This window comes from Protopterus annectens, chromosome 4.part1, assembly GCF_019279795.1.
Source record: "Protopterus annectens isolate FY-2018-M chromosome 4.part1, PAN1.0, whole genome shotgun sequence".
Taxonomy (NCBI): domain Eukaryota; kingdom Metazoa; phylum Chordata; order Ceratodontiformes; family Protopteridae; genus Protopterus; species Protopterus annectens.
This window is the reverse complement of record NC_056734.1, coordinates 821,690,653-821,705,710: the sequence shown is the minus strand read 5'-3', so window position 1 is coordinate 821,705,710 and position 15,058 is coordinate 821,690,653. Positions and strand designations below refer to the sequence as shown.

The window sequence follows — 15,058 nt, the reverse complement described above, 5'->3', positions numbered from 1 at the left end:
TCTTCCAATGGAGTCTCCTGTGATGAGAGTTGTGGGAATTGTTTGCTTGCCGTAGGAGCTTAGTGTTTGGGGCCCCACTTAGAGTGAATTGTATGTGTGGCGTTGGGTGCTGTTCCTTTCAGAGTGCCTTCGTACTGAGGCATAGCTTTAACAACAGGTGGTCTAGGTGATCTGTGTTGTTTAGGAAGATTGCCTTTAAGTGCCTCAGCATATGTTAGTCTGTATGTATCGTGTAGTATGTGAGGTGGGTGTTATGTGTGTGGTTTCGACAACCTGATGTGCACTTGTATGTGAATGTTTAGCCTCCAGTGTCATTTTGTAAGTATACCTTCTCACATGCTGCCTGCTTCTTTAAGGATTAAGTAGTTGTCAGTAAACTTGAGACAGTTGCTAGCTGTCTGCAGAGAAGCTATGAAATTGGATATCCACACTGTCCAGTCCCTTGATTTGAGAGCTACAAGAGGGGGGTATATTGAGGTTAGAAGACTATTAAGTATGCTTTATTGAAACAGATTATGCTAAACAATACTAAATTCTGCTAATTTAAATTTTTAGACAGTACTGAATTTAACTAAATCTGTAGGTATTGCCCTTCGACTCTGCTAGTTGCCGTAAGTTTGTCAGGGCACAGGGTATGTGCTCTGTATTGCTGTTTTACAGGGTACAGTATTATGAACCATTCTTTCTAGGTGTTTGTTACTGTACAGGGCACTGCTAACCTACACAAATGCACAAAATGTGTAGCAGCCGAGAAAAAAATAGAAATCCAGCTAATGAGCCCTCTGGCCAATAAAATGGCTATACTGAGTCCTTTTGTATTTCCCAACTTGTATAGACCAGGCAAACACCTGCCACAAGATGAATAAACCCAGTCCTCCTAATGTAAAAACACGGTAGAAGAGACCCTCTAGTGCAGTGCTACCACAAATCACTTAGCTAGCTGAGAATCCCTTGCTGAAGCCTGTTTTAAGACTGTCTTAAAGCAGTAACTGAGAGGAAGAGCATTTTTTTTTTTTTAACAAAAAAAAAAAAAATCTGAAAAATACACTCGCAAAAGCAGGAAACAGTAGTGATCAGTCAAAATAACTAAAGTGCGATTTAGCAGTCAAAGATGTGCTTAACTTTGCCTGGATGACACTGGATACAAGTAAAACACTACTCAAATGCAGGCTAGGGCTCCAAACTTTGATGGGCTTCTGGAAAATGAACAGGAGATGATATGTAGTAAGAGATTTACTCAAGACAAATACTGGTTTGCTGGCTGGGCACTCAATGTCATGGTTCTGTGGAGAACATTGGGTGGGAAGAGTGCATAATTAGCTTATAAAGCAGTCAACAGCAATGAAAGAGGGGAGGGAGGGAGTTTGGAATTCAGATTTTCATAAAGGGTGGTGACCAGAGACAAAGCCTTACTATAAGACAGCAGCAGCAACAGCAAAAGGCTGGGAGGTTTGGGAAGAACAAGCAGGCAAGCTAGAGAGGCATAAAATTAAAGGCAGTATTGGACCTGTTTCAGATATTTAGCTTAATGTGTTCGTAAGGGAATGTGGCAAACACAAAATGCAACTTTAAGCAGGTAAAAGATGAGCAGAATAAAAAAGCACTGAAACACAAACTGAAGCAAAAAAAATTCTCACTATTGACCTTCTATAGTTTAAGGCACCAGACTGTGCAGAAATTTACCAGTACCACTGTGGGAAAATGCAATAATAAATAATTAAGGCTCAAAATATGCAGGAGTGCACAGTTCTGCCACAACTGCAGGGTTTAAAATACAAACAATTATCTTTTGCACGTAATTCTGTAAGCGAAAAAAAGTGCAGAGTAATGCAGAAACGCAATCTTCTCATGACTGCTAATTAAAATACAAGACTAATATCCCAGAACAAACTTAAAAATGCAAAGAGATGGGAAAATGTAGAAAAGTACGTAGTAGTATTAACACACAGGTCACTAAGTGCAACTCAAATGTTTAAGCAGAATTTAAATAATTTAATTCTATGTGGGAAGTCGGTCATCATCTGTAAACTTCCATCATATTATTCTGTGGCTTCTTCTTCACCTGAATATATGCCTCACTGTTTTTTGAGACTACTATTCCCTGTGGTGGTTCTTCCACAGAAAATTCTTTGACCCTTTATTCAACAGTATGAGTAGTTTCAATCTCCTGCAGCAGTCTTTTGATCTTCAGTTTGTATTCTTTTAGTCAGTCTTCCATGTTTTGTTGAACATAGGGAAAGACTTTAGCATTTTGGCTTTCATTTGTTGATTAAGTTCTTTTCTTCAATGTTCTTGGGTGGGTTGCAGCAGCTGGGTCATGGTTGTCACTTAATCTTTGCTGATACCTGCTGATATCTTCATAGCCTTTTCTGAGTCCACAGACATCTTGGCTCCAGTAGGGTATGCAGTTCTGAACACTGCTGGATATAGATGACGGAATTTGTCCTGCTTCTCTGCATCTTCTAAATACTGGCACACACCTATTCTACTTTATTTGTGCAGAATGATTATTCAGTGGAATTTTTCTTTTTTTAATTTTTACCATAGTGGAGATGAAAGACATTTTTATGGAGTAGTTCTATAATTTCACAGTGGTTGGGTCCAGGCAATTCTCTGTTAGCCACATTACTAGGATTAGAGTCTATATTACCATGTCGAAAAATTTGCTGAACACATCTTAATCAACATGGAAGTATTGGCTTGTCAAAAACCCAGACGGCTGAGTTGGCGAATTTTTTCCCAGGGGAAAAAATAGCTCAGCCATACAGAAAAGGACACACTTTCCAACCTTGCAGCATGGGGGGCTCTGCCCCTCCACCCCCCCCCCCTAACTAAATATACCAACTCCGAGATCGTACTACAGTGGAGAAACTGCAAATCCCCAATGATGGCCGAGAGATTTGTTTTCCCCTGGGAAAAAATTTGCTGACTCGAATGTTCTGTTTTTTGACAAGTTGATGTTTTCGTGTCGATTAAGACATGTTCGGTGAACATGTCTTTCGACATGGTAATATAGACGCCTAGGATTACACCCTGTGTGCCTGATGTGTTAATATCTCAACCAGCATCATTCCAGTCCGTGCATTTAACAGTTGTTACATAAAGGAAATGCAGTTTTTCCCTTTTAATCACTTGGGGATGGCTTGAAATCTAAAGTTTTCTCGTGCTGTGCCCTCCTATTCAGATACCTTATGATTCAGCTCATCTTGTATGGTCTTCCAGTGCACCATTTTTACCTTCATTTCTTTTCCAAACTTTTTAAGATGCATAATATCATTGGAGTGGAAATTAAGTACCTCTTCCACCATTTCCTGTCTGCTATTGGACATAATGTCGACTTATAGAGAACTGCTTATTTTAAAGAATTCTAAGCGCATTTGTTTGATCTATGATTTGAAGTAGTTAACTTCATTTGTGCAGCAACCTTTGGGAATCGGATCCGACCCCGGATCGGAGCCGGCAGTTTTCAACAGCTTTAGATCCGAGCTCCAAGCTCCTCCCCCTACGCATAATCCCCTGCCAACCCTGACTGACCTCAGATCTAGTTTGCCACGGTTTCGTTCAGCAGCTTGATCCTGAGTCTCCTGGCGTTCTCGTTCTCTTTGTGAGGAAAAATGTAACTTTTAAATCTTTTCTTTAATCTTTGGTGTGAGAGTGCGTTTAGCCCCCTTTATAGTCTAAACTCTCTTAGTTTATTTTAATTCTAGTTATCCTTCCCCTACCTTCGTGGTTCCGTCAGTGTTGTGTGTGTGTGTTTGGGACCTTGTGTGTGTGAGTTACTTTCTGAGTATGTCTGAGGCCCCAAAGTTAATGTTTTCTAAGTGCACCAAGTGTGGCCATAAGCTGTCCCCAGCGGATGGCCACACTCTGTGTGTATTGTGCCTTGGGGTTGAACACCTGTCCTCTGGTTGTACCATTTGTGCAGCATTCAACCCCAGGGCACTTAAGGACCGGAGGTCTAAGCTGATTCTGGCGGGTCTTCTGCCCCCGGATTCGGCTTCTACCTCCGGTCCTTCCGTGGCTCCCACAGTGGCTGCAGCAGCTGCCACTCCTGCTTCCCTCTCCCGGGCCGGGACTCAACCTCCCGCCTTAGGCTTGGAGGAGAGGGAGGCTAGGAAAGACAGGAAGAGGGAGAAGCACCACAAGCGGCGGGCCGAGGCCTCCGCTTCGGCCCCCCCCCCCCCGGCTAAGTGGTCTTCTCTCTCCTGGTCTTCTGGTTCTCCTCCTTCTCGGATCTGGTCCCCATGCTTTTCACCGGGTCCTGAGGAGGAGGAGACCCAATCTCCTTCGAGGTCATCGAGGCGACACTCCCACCCCGCCTCGGTGGCCTCGTCGAGATCTACGAGAAGTCTCACAGATGCAGATTTGGACCGGATGATGAGAAGATTCCTCCAGGCCCAACTGCAGATGGGAGTGCTCCTGCCTCCCCCCCCCCCCTCCGGGGGGGAGCTCGGCCCCCTTCTTTGCCCCGATAGCTCCTTCTCTGTCCCGTTTCCCAGGTTCGGAGTCTTCGGAGCCGGGCAGCTTTGGAACCAGGGGTGTGTTGGCGCTGATAGTCTCAGGTACTTCGGCGCCGACACTTCCCTCGAGTCTGTCGGGTCCATTTTCTTCGGATCTGAGCTCTCGGAGCCGAGGGCTGAGCTTCGGATCTGGTGGTATCGGCATGCCTTCGGCTCCATCCTGGTCGGAGCATGCTGGTCTGTCTGATCCGATCGCTTCGGCACCGGCCCCGATCCGTCCATCGGATCCAAGGGAGAGCCTGCTTTCGGATCCCAGAGAGAGCAGCTCTCCCTCGGCATTCGACGTGGTGGAGAGGGTTCTGTCGAGGGATTCCAGGCCCCCGACCCTTGCCACGGCTCCACCCTGCACTCCTCCTCAGTTGGGCCCGGCTTCTATCACCCGGCCCCAGGGACAGCCTGCTTTGACGTCACAGGTAGTTCCAGTGGAACAAGATGTTGCTGGTGAGACCTCCTCGGACAGCCCCCCCCCCCCCCCCGAGGAGGTCCCTCACAAGCGAAGGTGCAAGAGGAGGCACCTGGACTCCCCTGAGTCCTTGACTGAGGACACTGATTTGGAGGAAGGGGAAGGTTCCCCAAGATCACCCCCCGAAGATGTCTCATTTGGTGACATCATGGAAATGCTCAGAATAAAGGGGGGGTGGTCTGCCCCAAAGCCTACCTTGGACGAATCCGTGTTCCTGGAGGCGTTTGAAGCAGGCCCGTCTACCTCTTGGGTGTCCCCTCCGGCCAACCCCCTGGTAGATTTGATCACTACCAGGGCGTGGAAGGAGCTAGACACTGTGGGGCCAGTACCCAAGTGCCCGGACAAGATCCTTAGCCCACCCTCTGACAAGTCCCACTGGAGTAAGGGTCCCCCGGTAGATGCCATGTTGGTGGCGGCGGCCACCAAGAGGGAACTTGCTCAGGAGAGTCCCTCAGTTCATCCCCCGAGCAAGGAGTCTCGGTCGATGGACCGCCTAGGGAAGCGGGTGTTTAGTTCAGCGACCGTGTCTGTGAGGTCGGTGAACTACATGGCACACGTGCTCTGACTGCAGCGGGACCTTATTAAAGAGTACGCTGCGCCCCCCCCCCCCGAGTCCATGTCGGCAATGGACAAACAATTGCACTCCACCCGGATGGCCACTATACGATCCATATCTAACACCTCTATGCGGCTTCTGTCTCATGCCATGGAAGGAGCTGCTAGAGCCGGCGGAGCAGGCCTCGTTATGAGACGTCAGGCCTGGCTCCGACACTGTGATTTTGCAGAACCCTCTAAGGCGTCGTTCGCTAATGCTCCTTTTGATGGTTCTGCCCTCTTCGGCAAAACCGTGCGAGATACCTTGGTCCAGAGCGAAAAGGACGGGAAGACGTTGTCTGCCGTCGGAGTCCGCTTCTCTGCTCCCCAGAGGTCTTTTTCTAAGAACCAAAAGGGACAGAAGAAGATGTGGTTCCGGAAGTCGCAACAGTCCTGTCCCGCTCCGGACTCCCAGCCCTTCCGCGGCAGAGGAAGGCAGGGTGGACGCCGCCCTAGAGGAAGAGGGGGCCTGCAGAACTTTGGATCCAGAGAACCCTTCTCGGACCAACCCACGCAACACCCCTGAGGGGTTGCCCGACTGCTCCACTCCGGAGGCAGTCGGAGGGGCGTTTCTCAAAGCACCCAGCAGCTTGGGAGTCCATCACAACAGACCGCTGGGTGCTTCGCATCATATCTAGAGGATACCAAATTCCCTTTTCTCATTATCCACGCAGCCCCAGATACCCCCCCGATGTCCCACCTGAGCAGAGGGAGGCCGCAGCAATGGAAATCCAACATTTGCTGGAAAAAAGAGCCATCCAACACGTCCCCCCAGGCCATTGCGGGTCCGGGTTTTACTCCAGGTTCTTCTTGGTGCCAAAAAAGATGGGGGACTTAAGACCGATCCTCGACCTCTCTTCTCTGAACCTGTCAGTAACCAAAGAAAAGTTCTGCATGGTCACTCTTCAATCCATTCTCCCCATTTTGCAGGAGAATGATTGGATGTGCTCTATAGACCTCAAGGATGCATACTACCACATTCTGATGGACAGGCGATCCAGGAGGTTCCTCCGCTTCCAGCTGGGAGCCATTCATTTCCAATTCAGGGTCCTCCCCTTTGGTCTCACCACAGCCCCCAGGGTGTTCACCAAAGTGTTAGCGGCCCACCTGAGGCTCCAGGGAATTCAGGTACCTGTACTTCCTGTACCTGGACGACTGGCTGCTGACCGTCCCGACAAGGCATCTACTCTGTACAGCCAGAAACTACTTTCTCCGTCTAGCTCCCCGGCTGGGGATCACCATCAACATAGAGAAGTCGTCTCTTACACCGACTCAGACTATAGACTTCATAGTGGCTAGATTGGACACAAACAAGCTCCTAGCTTTCTTGACCACAGACCGGCTACTATCCCTGAAGCTACATGTGCAGGCCATTCTACAATCTCCAGTTCCCCCAGCGGAATTGGTCCTGAGGGTTCTTGGCTCGATGGCGGCAGCGATCAACCTATTGCCAGTGGCACGCTTGAACATGAGGGTCTTACAATGGACCCTCCAGGTCCAGTGGTCCCTTCTTCACTACCCTCTGAGCCATCCCGTTCCCCTCAGCAGGGCCTGCAAGAGGGCCCTCCTATGGTGGCTCCAATCTCCAGACCTTCAGCAGGGATGCCCCTTTTCTATGACCCCTCCACTAGCCACGGTGACCACAGATGCCTCCCGCCTCGGGTGGGGGGGGGGGCATTGTTCGGGCAGGACAGTCCAAGGCACGTGGGACCTCACGGAGACTTCACTGCATATCAACGTCCTAGAGATGAGGGCAGTGCTGTTAGCGTTGCAAGCACTTCAGGACCTTCTTCCCATAGGAACGATTGCGTTTCAGACGGACAACATGTCGGTTGTCTGGTACATCAACAAACAGGGGGGAACTCTGTCGAGAGGCCATGAGGGTGTGGGAATGGGCGATCTCTACCAACCGCTTTCTCATAGCAGTGCACATTCCGGGACAGTCCAACATCCTAGTGGACAAACTAAGTCGCACCATCCTGTTACCATACAAGTGGTCTCTGAATCCCGAGATAGCGAATCGGATCTTCGCCAAATGGGGTCAACCCTGTTGCGATCTCTTTGCCTCTCCCTCGAACACAAAATGTTACGACTACTTCGCTCTCATTTCCCCCTCCTGGGAACCCCCAAGAGACGCTCTGGTGCATGCTTGGCCTCCCGGTCTTCTTTATGCTTACCTTCCTCTTCCTCTAATGATGAAGTTTTTTTCAGAAAGCCAGTCGGTTGGGGAGCTGACCCATTTTGGCCTCGTCAAACGTGGTTCCCTTACCTTTGGTCTCATCTCGTGAATCCTCCTTGGATTCTGGATCCCCGTCCGGATCTAATATCCCACCCCCTAGATCTCCCAGTCCCAAACCTGGACAACCTCAAGTTCACAGCTTGGCTGCTCCAGTTCCACTCATAGCTAGGACTCCCGGTATCTCTTCCCCAGTTAAAACCATTCTAGTAGCTGCGCACAAGCCTTCTACTAGGAAGATCTATAGCAGCAAATGGAAACGTTTCTCCATTTGGGCGGATCGCAAAAATTTGGATCCTTTTACAGCTCCTCTGCCCACTGTATTAGACTTTGTCAGGACTGTTTCATCAGGGAGCTAGTTCCTCCACAGTCAAGGTCCAACTAGCAGCTATCTCTCAATGAATTGGGCCCTTTGATCACCACGAAACTGTGTAAGACCTTTTTGAAGGGCACCTTTCTACTCAGACTCCCAGTGAAGGATGCAGTCCCTCCTTAGGATTTAACGTTTGTGCTTCAGGCCTTGACAGCTCCCCCATTTGAGCCTGCAGCTTCTATAGATCTTAAATTCTTATCATGGAAAACGGCCTTTCTTGTTGCTATCACCTCGGCTCGAAGGGTCTCTGAACTACAGGCCGTATGTGTAAAACCCCCGTACTTGACCTTTCACAAGGATAGAGTTTACCTCGGGACCAATCCCTCCTTTCTTCCCAAGGTTGCTTCTGAGTCAAATATTAACCAGTCCATCAACTTGCCGGTCTTTTTTCCTAACTACCATAACAAAGGGGAATACAAATTACACTCATTGGATGTGCATAGACAACTTCGTTTCTACATCCACAGGACATCTGGTCATAGGAAATCCGACCAGTTGTTCGTCTCCTTTGCCAAATTTAATTTGGGTAAATCTGTATCTAAAGTCACACTCTCTAGACGTATTTCACAGTATATCCTTTTAGCATACGACAGTTCGGGCAGGCCCGCACCTCAGGGAGTCCATGCCCACTCTACTCGATCTGTGTCTACCTCTGCGACTTTTAGAGCTAGAGTTTCTTTGGATGATATTTGCTCGGAAGCCACTTGGGCTTCATCTCATACTTTTATCAATCGCTACAAATTGGACATTATCTCCAGAGGGAGAGCATCCTTTCCTTTGGCTCTGCAGTGCTCCGGAGCATCCTTCCATGAAGGCCGCCCAAGGTTCAGGTAGCTGGGGACTCTGTCCCAAAGGTTGCTGCACAAATGAAATTAACTACCTCAGATTAAGAAGTTAAGTACTCACCATAACGTTCCATCTGAGTAGGTAAACTTCATTTGTCAGCAACCGTCCCTCCCTCCTGCCCCCTCACTTGCGAATGTTCTCATACTCAGGTCCATGGGTTTTACCCACTTATCTTGGGATTAATCATTGCTAGCAGTTTTCTGCTGTTGGGCAAACTTGATCTGAGGTCAGTCAGGGTTGGCAGGGGATTATGGGTAGGGGGAGGAGCTTGGAGCTCGGATCTAAAGCTGTTGAAAACTGCCGGCTCGATCCGATTCCCAAAGGTTGCTGACAAATGAAGTTTACCTACTCAGATGGAACGTTATGGTGAGTACATAACTTCTTATTTCTAAATTCTTTGCGGTCATACTTTGAATTCCTGGTGCCATTCGGTATGCTCAGTCGTGTATGCTGTCATTTCCTTCTGTTCTTTATTATTTCTGTGTTTTCTTCCAGATCATTTGGGTAATATTCACATCCATTTCTTAGAGGAAAGTGATGTAGTTTCTAAGAATCGCAGCTGATTTGGGATAAAAAATTTTTAATGTTTAATTACTTTACCTTGCCCAAAGAGGGATCAGATTGCAGCTGTACTTTAAGTGCAAGGGTTGTATTTATTGTTTGGATTGGGGAGTGACTGGACAAGAGCAAGGGTTAGGCTCCTATTGCTGACTCAGCACATGATAACTTGATCTGTATTGATGTAAGATGCACATACTCTTGATTGTGGGAATGGAATAGAAGAAAATTGAGCTGGTGTTGAATAGAGAGGAAATAACGTCCGTCAAGTCAACATAGAAGCTGTGTCTCAGATCACACTGTGTTTCTGTTATTTTCCTTGTAGTTTTTAACTTAGCACAGAGGTTTTTTGAATTTCAGACTGTTGTTTTGTAGCAAGTCTTTTTCTAATCTTCATCCCATTAGGCCTTGATTCAAGCAAACCTCATGTTCTGTGCGCATTGGTTTTATTCTGAATCAAAGGGTCACATTGAAATGGTCTTCCTTGCAGCAATCCCTTTGCATGCTCTTTATTAGTACACACTTTGTATTCATAGCTTGCACAGATCAAGTGAGGTACATCTTTTGGCTTTTCCCTGTTAGGGGCCGTCACAGCAGATCACCATCTGCTCTTGAGTGGCAGTGGATTTTTAGTGTCAAGTTGCTCCAACCTTCACAGAAGGGGCACACACACACACACCTACGTACATGTCTTTAAAGTTCACTCGACCGCAGGGAGGACAATACAGATTCCACACAGAAGGTGCTCCAACTGAGAATCAAACCGGAGAACCTCTTGCTGTGAGGCAACAACACTAACCACTGCACCACTGAGGTACATGAAGTTCTTTTTTTCCTCTGCGGAAGGTGGTTTGGCAAAATGATCATCAAGCTGTCTCAACTTCGTTGCCTTACAGTGTTGTTAAAATTACAGTAGCAAAACGCTTCCTGCTCCTTAATAGAGCAAAACCCTTCTACATTTTCAGAGCTTGTACCATGAGGGGAGTGGTATTGCCTGCCTTTTAGTATAGAGGGGTTGCAATGTTATGTTCACTTGGCTCCAGCCCTTCACTTGTATGAATCGGTGCAGACTGGATGCCTGATCTAGATTCATCGTAATATTTGGTATGTTTGTCCTTCTTGGGCATCAGTTCTGCATCAGTGCTAATGAGTAATTCAGATGTAATAGTAACTTTGACTGAGATTGCTTCAAGTATATAGTTTGCTTTTTAAATACTGCTAGAACTCCAAAATTTCTAGAGCAGACATAACCCATATCCACCCATAAAGAGTTAATTGTCAGCAGCACTAGTTATCCATCTGTCTACTTTTTGTTGCTAGGTTAGTCCTACCAGTGGTAGTCTGTTTTCTGGAGAGAGGCCTAAGGTGCTATTCATACTGACAAGGGGAAATCTGACCAGCACACCAGGGAAATTCCCCTTTTTATGTGTATATTTGTGTAAAATGAGAAATGTAGTGCAAGTAAGATGTAAAACTGTATTAAAAAAATAAAGCTCTAATACTCTTTTGATAAGTGCTATGGAATCTTACATACACCTGAGGTACCACCAGCTTGGGAAGATGGGACCTCATTTTAATGGTTTTATTTGAAGGACAGTTCCTCAGTAGTGTAGCTCCCTCCATTGTACTGCATTGAAAAATGATCTAACTTCAGAGGTGAGTGTGATACATGTGAAACCAGTGGTTATTGTTTACCATTATTAGGAAGGAGCATAAAAAAGTAGTGTCTCGCCCCCTGTATGAGAAGTTGTCTTTGTACAGATCCTGCGGTGGAAGGAAGGCAATGGTGTTTACTCTGTCTAGCTCCTTAAATGCTTCTTCTCCAGATAAGGCCTCCAATAATGTGAAATAAAGGGCCTGTTAACTGTGATGCTGTTGAAGGTCTGGAGTAATGGTAGAACTGTTTCCTGTTAAAGCTATCTGATAACATATCAGCACAAACTGTTTGACTTTGTAAGTGGCTCGTATTTCATTTTTCAATGTAGAATATCTAATGTCACCTTTTGTAACTTGCATATGATGCTGACTGGAGTGAATGGTGATGCAAGTTTTCTATATTTTCAGAACCTCCAAACTTTTCAAAATTAATGATTCAAGATTCTTCTGTTGCAGCCAGTTTACTGTTGCAGCCAGTTTATAAGTGATGCATTTGGCAGAGTCAGAATGCATTTTCCTTGCTAATAAATGTTTGCTTTAACAGTAACTTGACAGTTCATTAGGGGTAGTAGTTTTGCATGTCATCTCAGCAATGTGAGCCCCTTACAGTTTAATTTGCACCCGAGTATCCTGTTTGTAAACTTTCATGTGAATTAGTGCTGCTTTCATATTGACTGTCCGCAGTGGGTAAGTAGCCATCTCTTCAAGGCTGGATGTAATAAATCCTTTTTGATATATGCAGATATTTTATGCATGCTTTTTTATTGCTTATTAATTGTTTTACACTGTTCCATTAGCAACAGCGGCATCAGAAAGAGTTAATGAAGGTACTACAACAGCAGCAGCAGCAGCAAAAGCTATTTGGGTGGGCCAGTGTTCCAAAAAACCCCATCTGCACCAAATCACTCCTGGAGATCCAGCAGGAGGAGGCAAGGCAGATGCAGCAGCAGCAGCCTCACCGGACAGTAAGTATTAAGCAGATTCTAAAACATAAGCCTTACTGGATGATGAGTAGCAAGCATTTCTTCCTTCAGAGATCTGTTGCAGTCGGTAACTTTTGGGAGTTTAAAAAAAAAGAAAAAAACAGAAAGCATGGCATTTGTAACAAGTACATTCTACATAGCTTTTTTTTTTTTTAAGAAAAATAACCTGAAACACCTTTCCTAGTTTCACCAAACTTCATTGTTGTAAATTTATCAACTAGTGTCTAGGAGTTAGAATCTTAAAGGGTTTCAAGGTATATAGAAAGGTATTGCACTTGTTGTTTATGACTACTGAATTCCTGTCTCTCTCCATCTGTTTAAAACATATTATTGTTGCACAGAATTTAGAAGGCATTCATTTGATGCTTAGTATGATTATAACTGTAATGTATGTACGTACAGATCTAGTAGTAATCCTTCTCTTTCATAGCACTGACTGCCCATGTCTGCAGCTAAATTAATTAATTTTATTCATGAAGTGTTTCTTATTACTGCTGTCCTTTATGAATGAAGCAGTAGACATGCATGGTCAGCACAATATTTGTTCACAATTGTTGGTCCCAAAGCAAAACAGTGTGTGTCAGCTCTGGTCAGAAAACTACTATAGTGTAAAATGCTGATATTTTAAAGTACTGCATTACTTCTGCTCACTGTAAAGTCCAGTCCAGTCTTTTTGGTAGCTATATATACACATGCATGCATTATGTACACATCAAAATGTAAATATCTGTATAAATGTATGTATGGATTTAGATGCAAAATTGTCTACATATAGAAGTGTGTATGTATGTATATATATATATATACATACACACATATGTGTGTGTATATCTTCATTTAAAATATTTACTTATGGGTACATTTCACTTTTGTCAAATAGTTTAACAGACTATATTGCTTTGTGAATTTTATTGACACCGTTCTTGTTGAGTTAGGTAGTTTAATGAATGAGAAGTATTATGGGCCTCTCTTTCAGTAGATGTGCTTGTGGTCAAGGTAAGTGTGTGTGTGTGTGTGTGTGTGTGTGTGTGTGTTCTTGGGTACATACTAAGCAATTGATCCTTGAGGGGCTTTAGAAGCCTAGCCCTGCATTCCTATGAAATTTTCTAGCCCTTGTAATTTAAGTATCAAACCCAGAGCCAGGCTGAGCTTTTACTTTTTCATGAGGATAGTTTCCCATCCATTTGTTACATTTGAATAGTATAAGGGAAGTACTTTTGTTTTTTTATGGAGAGGAAGATGTTTTCAAACAAATGGTATTTTCTCATACATATCTCTTCCCCCAGGATGTTCTTTTTCTGTTGTAGAAAAGATTGCAATCTCTTGAGTAAGTGTGTATGCTGAAATTGCATTTGCAGATGTGCAGTAGAATTGAGAGGATGGGGTCTTTTGAGGCCCTCTGCATGAGGCAGAGATCATCCCTCAGTAGCCTGTATGGTATCAAGAAGAAGGAAAAGGCTTTGAGACAGTCAGTGTAGTTTTTATGATGTAGGTCCTTGAATTTATTGGTGAAACAGCATTGTGTTAACGTTGTGTTAAGTGTTTGGACAGGTACATACCAAAGGAGGCATTATACTCAATGAGTGGTCTAGTAAGTGCCAAACACTGTGGAATGAACACTTTCCTGAACCCAGGCTCCATACCTTTACTAATAAGCTACACAGTGAAAAAAGATTTTCTTACAGTAATGGATACATGGTGATAGAAGGACAGCTTGTTGTCTACACAGGTTCCCAGGTTCCTAACTACTGGATCGATTTTCAAGGACTTCTCAGTGTGATCATTACAGGGAATGTCATGCTTGTCAAAGGAAACTATTATTCATTTTTTGGCATTTAGTTTTAGTTCATAGTTAAGACACCAGCTGTTTGTTAGGAGAATGTCCTCTTTGGAGGATCTTGATGTCTTTTGGAGAGTTTGATGGCACCAAGTTCATACTGATATGCAAACTTGGTTAGTCATAAACCCTTTACATTAGCTTTGCCTTAAGAGAAGTAAATGCCAAAGAGAAGTGGTCTAAGCACTAAACCCTGCAGTACACCACTAGTGACAAGTTTTTTGCAGGAGATGGAGCTGCCTGTCCTAATTTTCTCAGTTTTGTTTGTGAGCCAATTTTCTATCCACCAATTTACGTAGAGATTAATATTTAGCTGGAAGAGTTTATTGTCAGTACTTGAGTGTGGGATAGTGTTGAACTCCTTTGAGAGGTCTAGATATGCACTGTGTAAAGTGTTTTTCCATCTATTGTTTAATTCGACTTTCTGAAAAAGTTGGTCAAGTTAAACAGGCACAATTGCCCCTTGACAAAACCAAACTAGCTTGGGTCAAGAGTTTGTTAGGTTACCTATATCCTTATTTCCATGATGATCCACTTTGTAGCCTTAAAGATGAGGCTGGTAAGAATTACAGTTGTGTAATCTAGGTCCATTGACACTCCACCTTTGTGCACGGGGATGACCATTCTGACCCTCCATTCTTTCAGTACAAAGCCTGTCTTTGTAGGCTATTAAATAACCTGTAGAGAGGGGGGTTGGCATGTCCTGTTTCAGGCTAGCTAGTAGACAGTCTGGTATGTTATCTGGACCCATAGAAGCTGTCTTCATGACCCTGGAAAGTGCTTTGAATGCTTCTTGTTTGGAGATTGGAGATTTTGGGGAGGAGTGTATGATCTGGGAAAGTAGGGGGGGGTGAAGTTGCAGTCAGATATCTACTAGTAGATTAGCTATGTTCTCGGAGTCTGACTATGTAATGTCACTAATATTACCTCTGTGCAGTAATGTTCCATCATTTCTGATGTTTCTAACACTGCTGTTTTTGCCTCATATCTAA

The 15,058-nt window shown here is 44.9% G+C and overlaps 1 protein-coding gene across 9 annotated transcripts in view; it reads left to right on the top strand.

Annotated features, from left to right (window-relative positions):
* Positions 1-15,058, top strand: part of GIGYF2 (GRB10 interacting GYF protein 2) — a 2,932,407-nt gene that overhangs the window by 2,635,150 nt on the left and 282,199 nt on the right. For all 9 annotated transcript variants that reach the window (XM_044070588.1, XM_044070589.1, XM_044070593.1 and 6 more), the window contains one exon: positions 12,044-12,211. In XM_044070588.1, the coding sequence (XP_043926523.1) occupies positions 12,044-12,211 (168 nt within the window). The remainder of the gene's footprint in view (positions 1-12,043; positions 12,212-15,058) is intronic.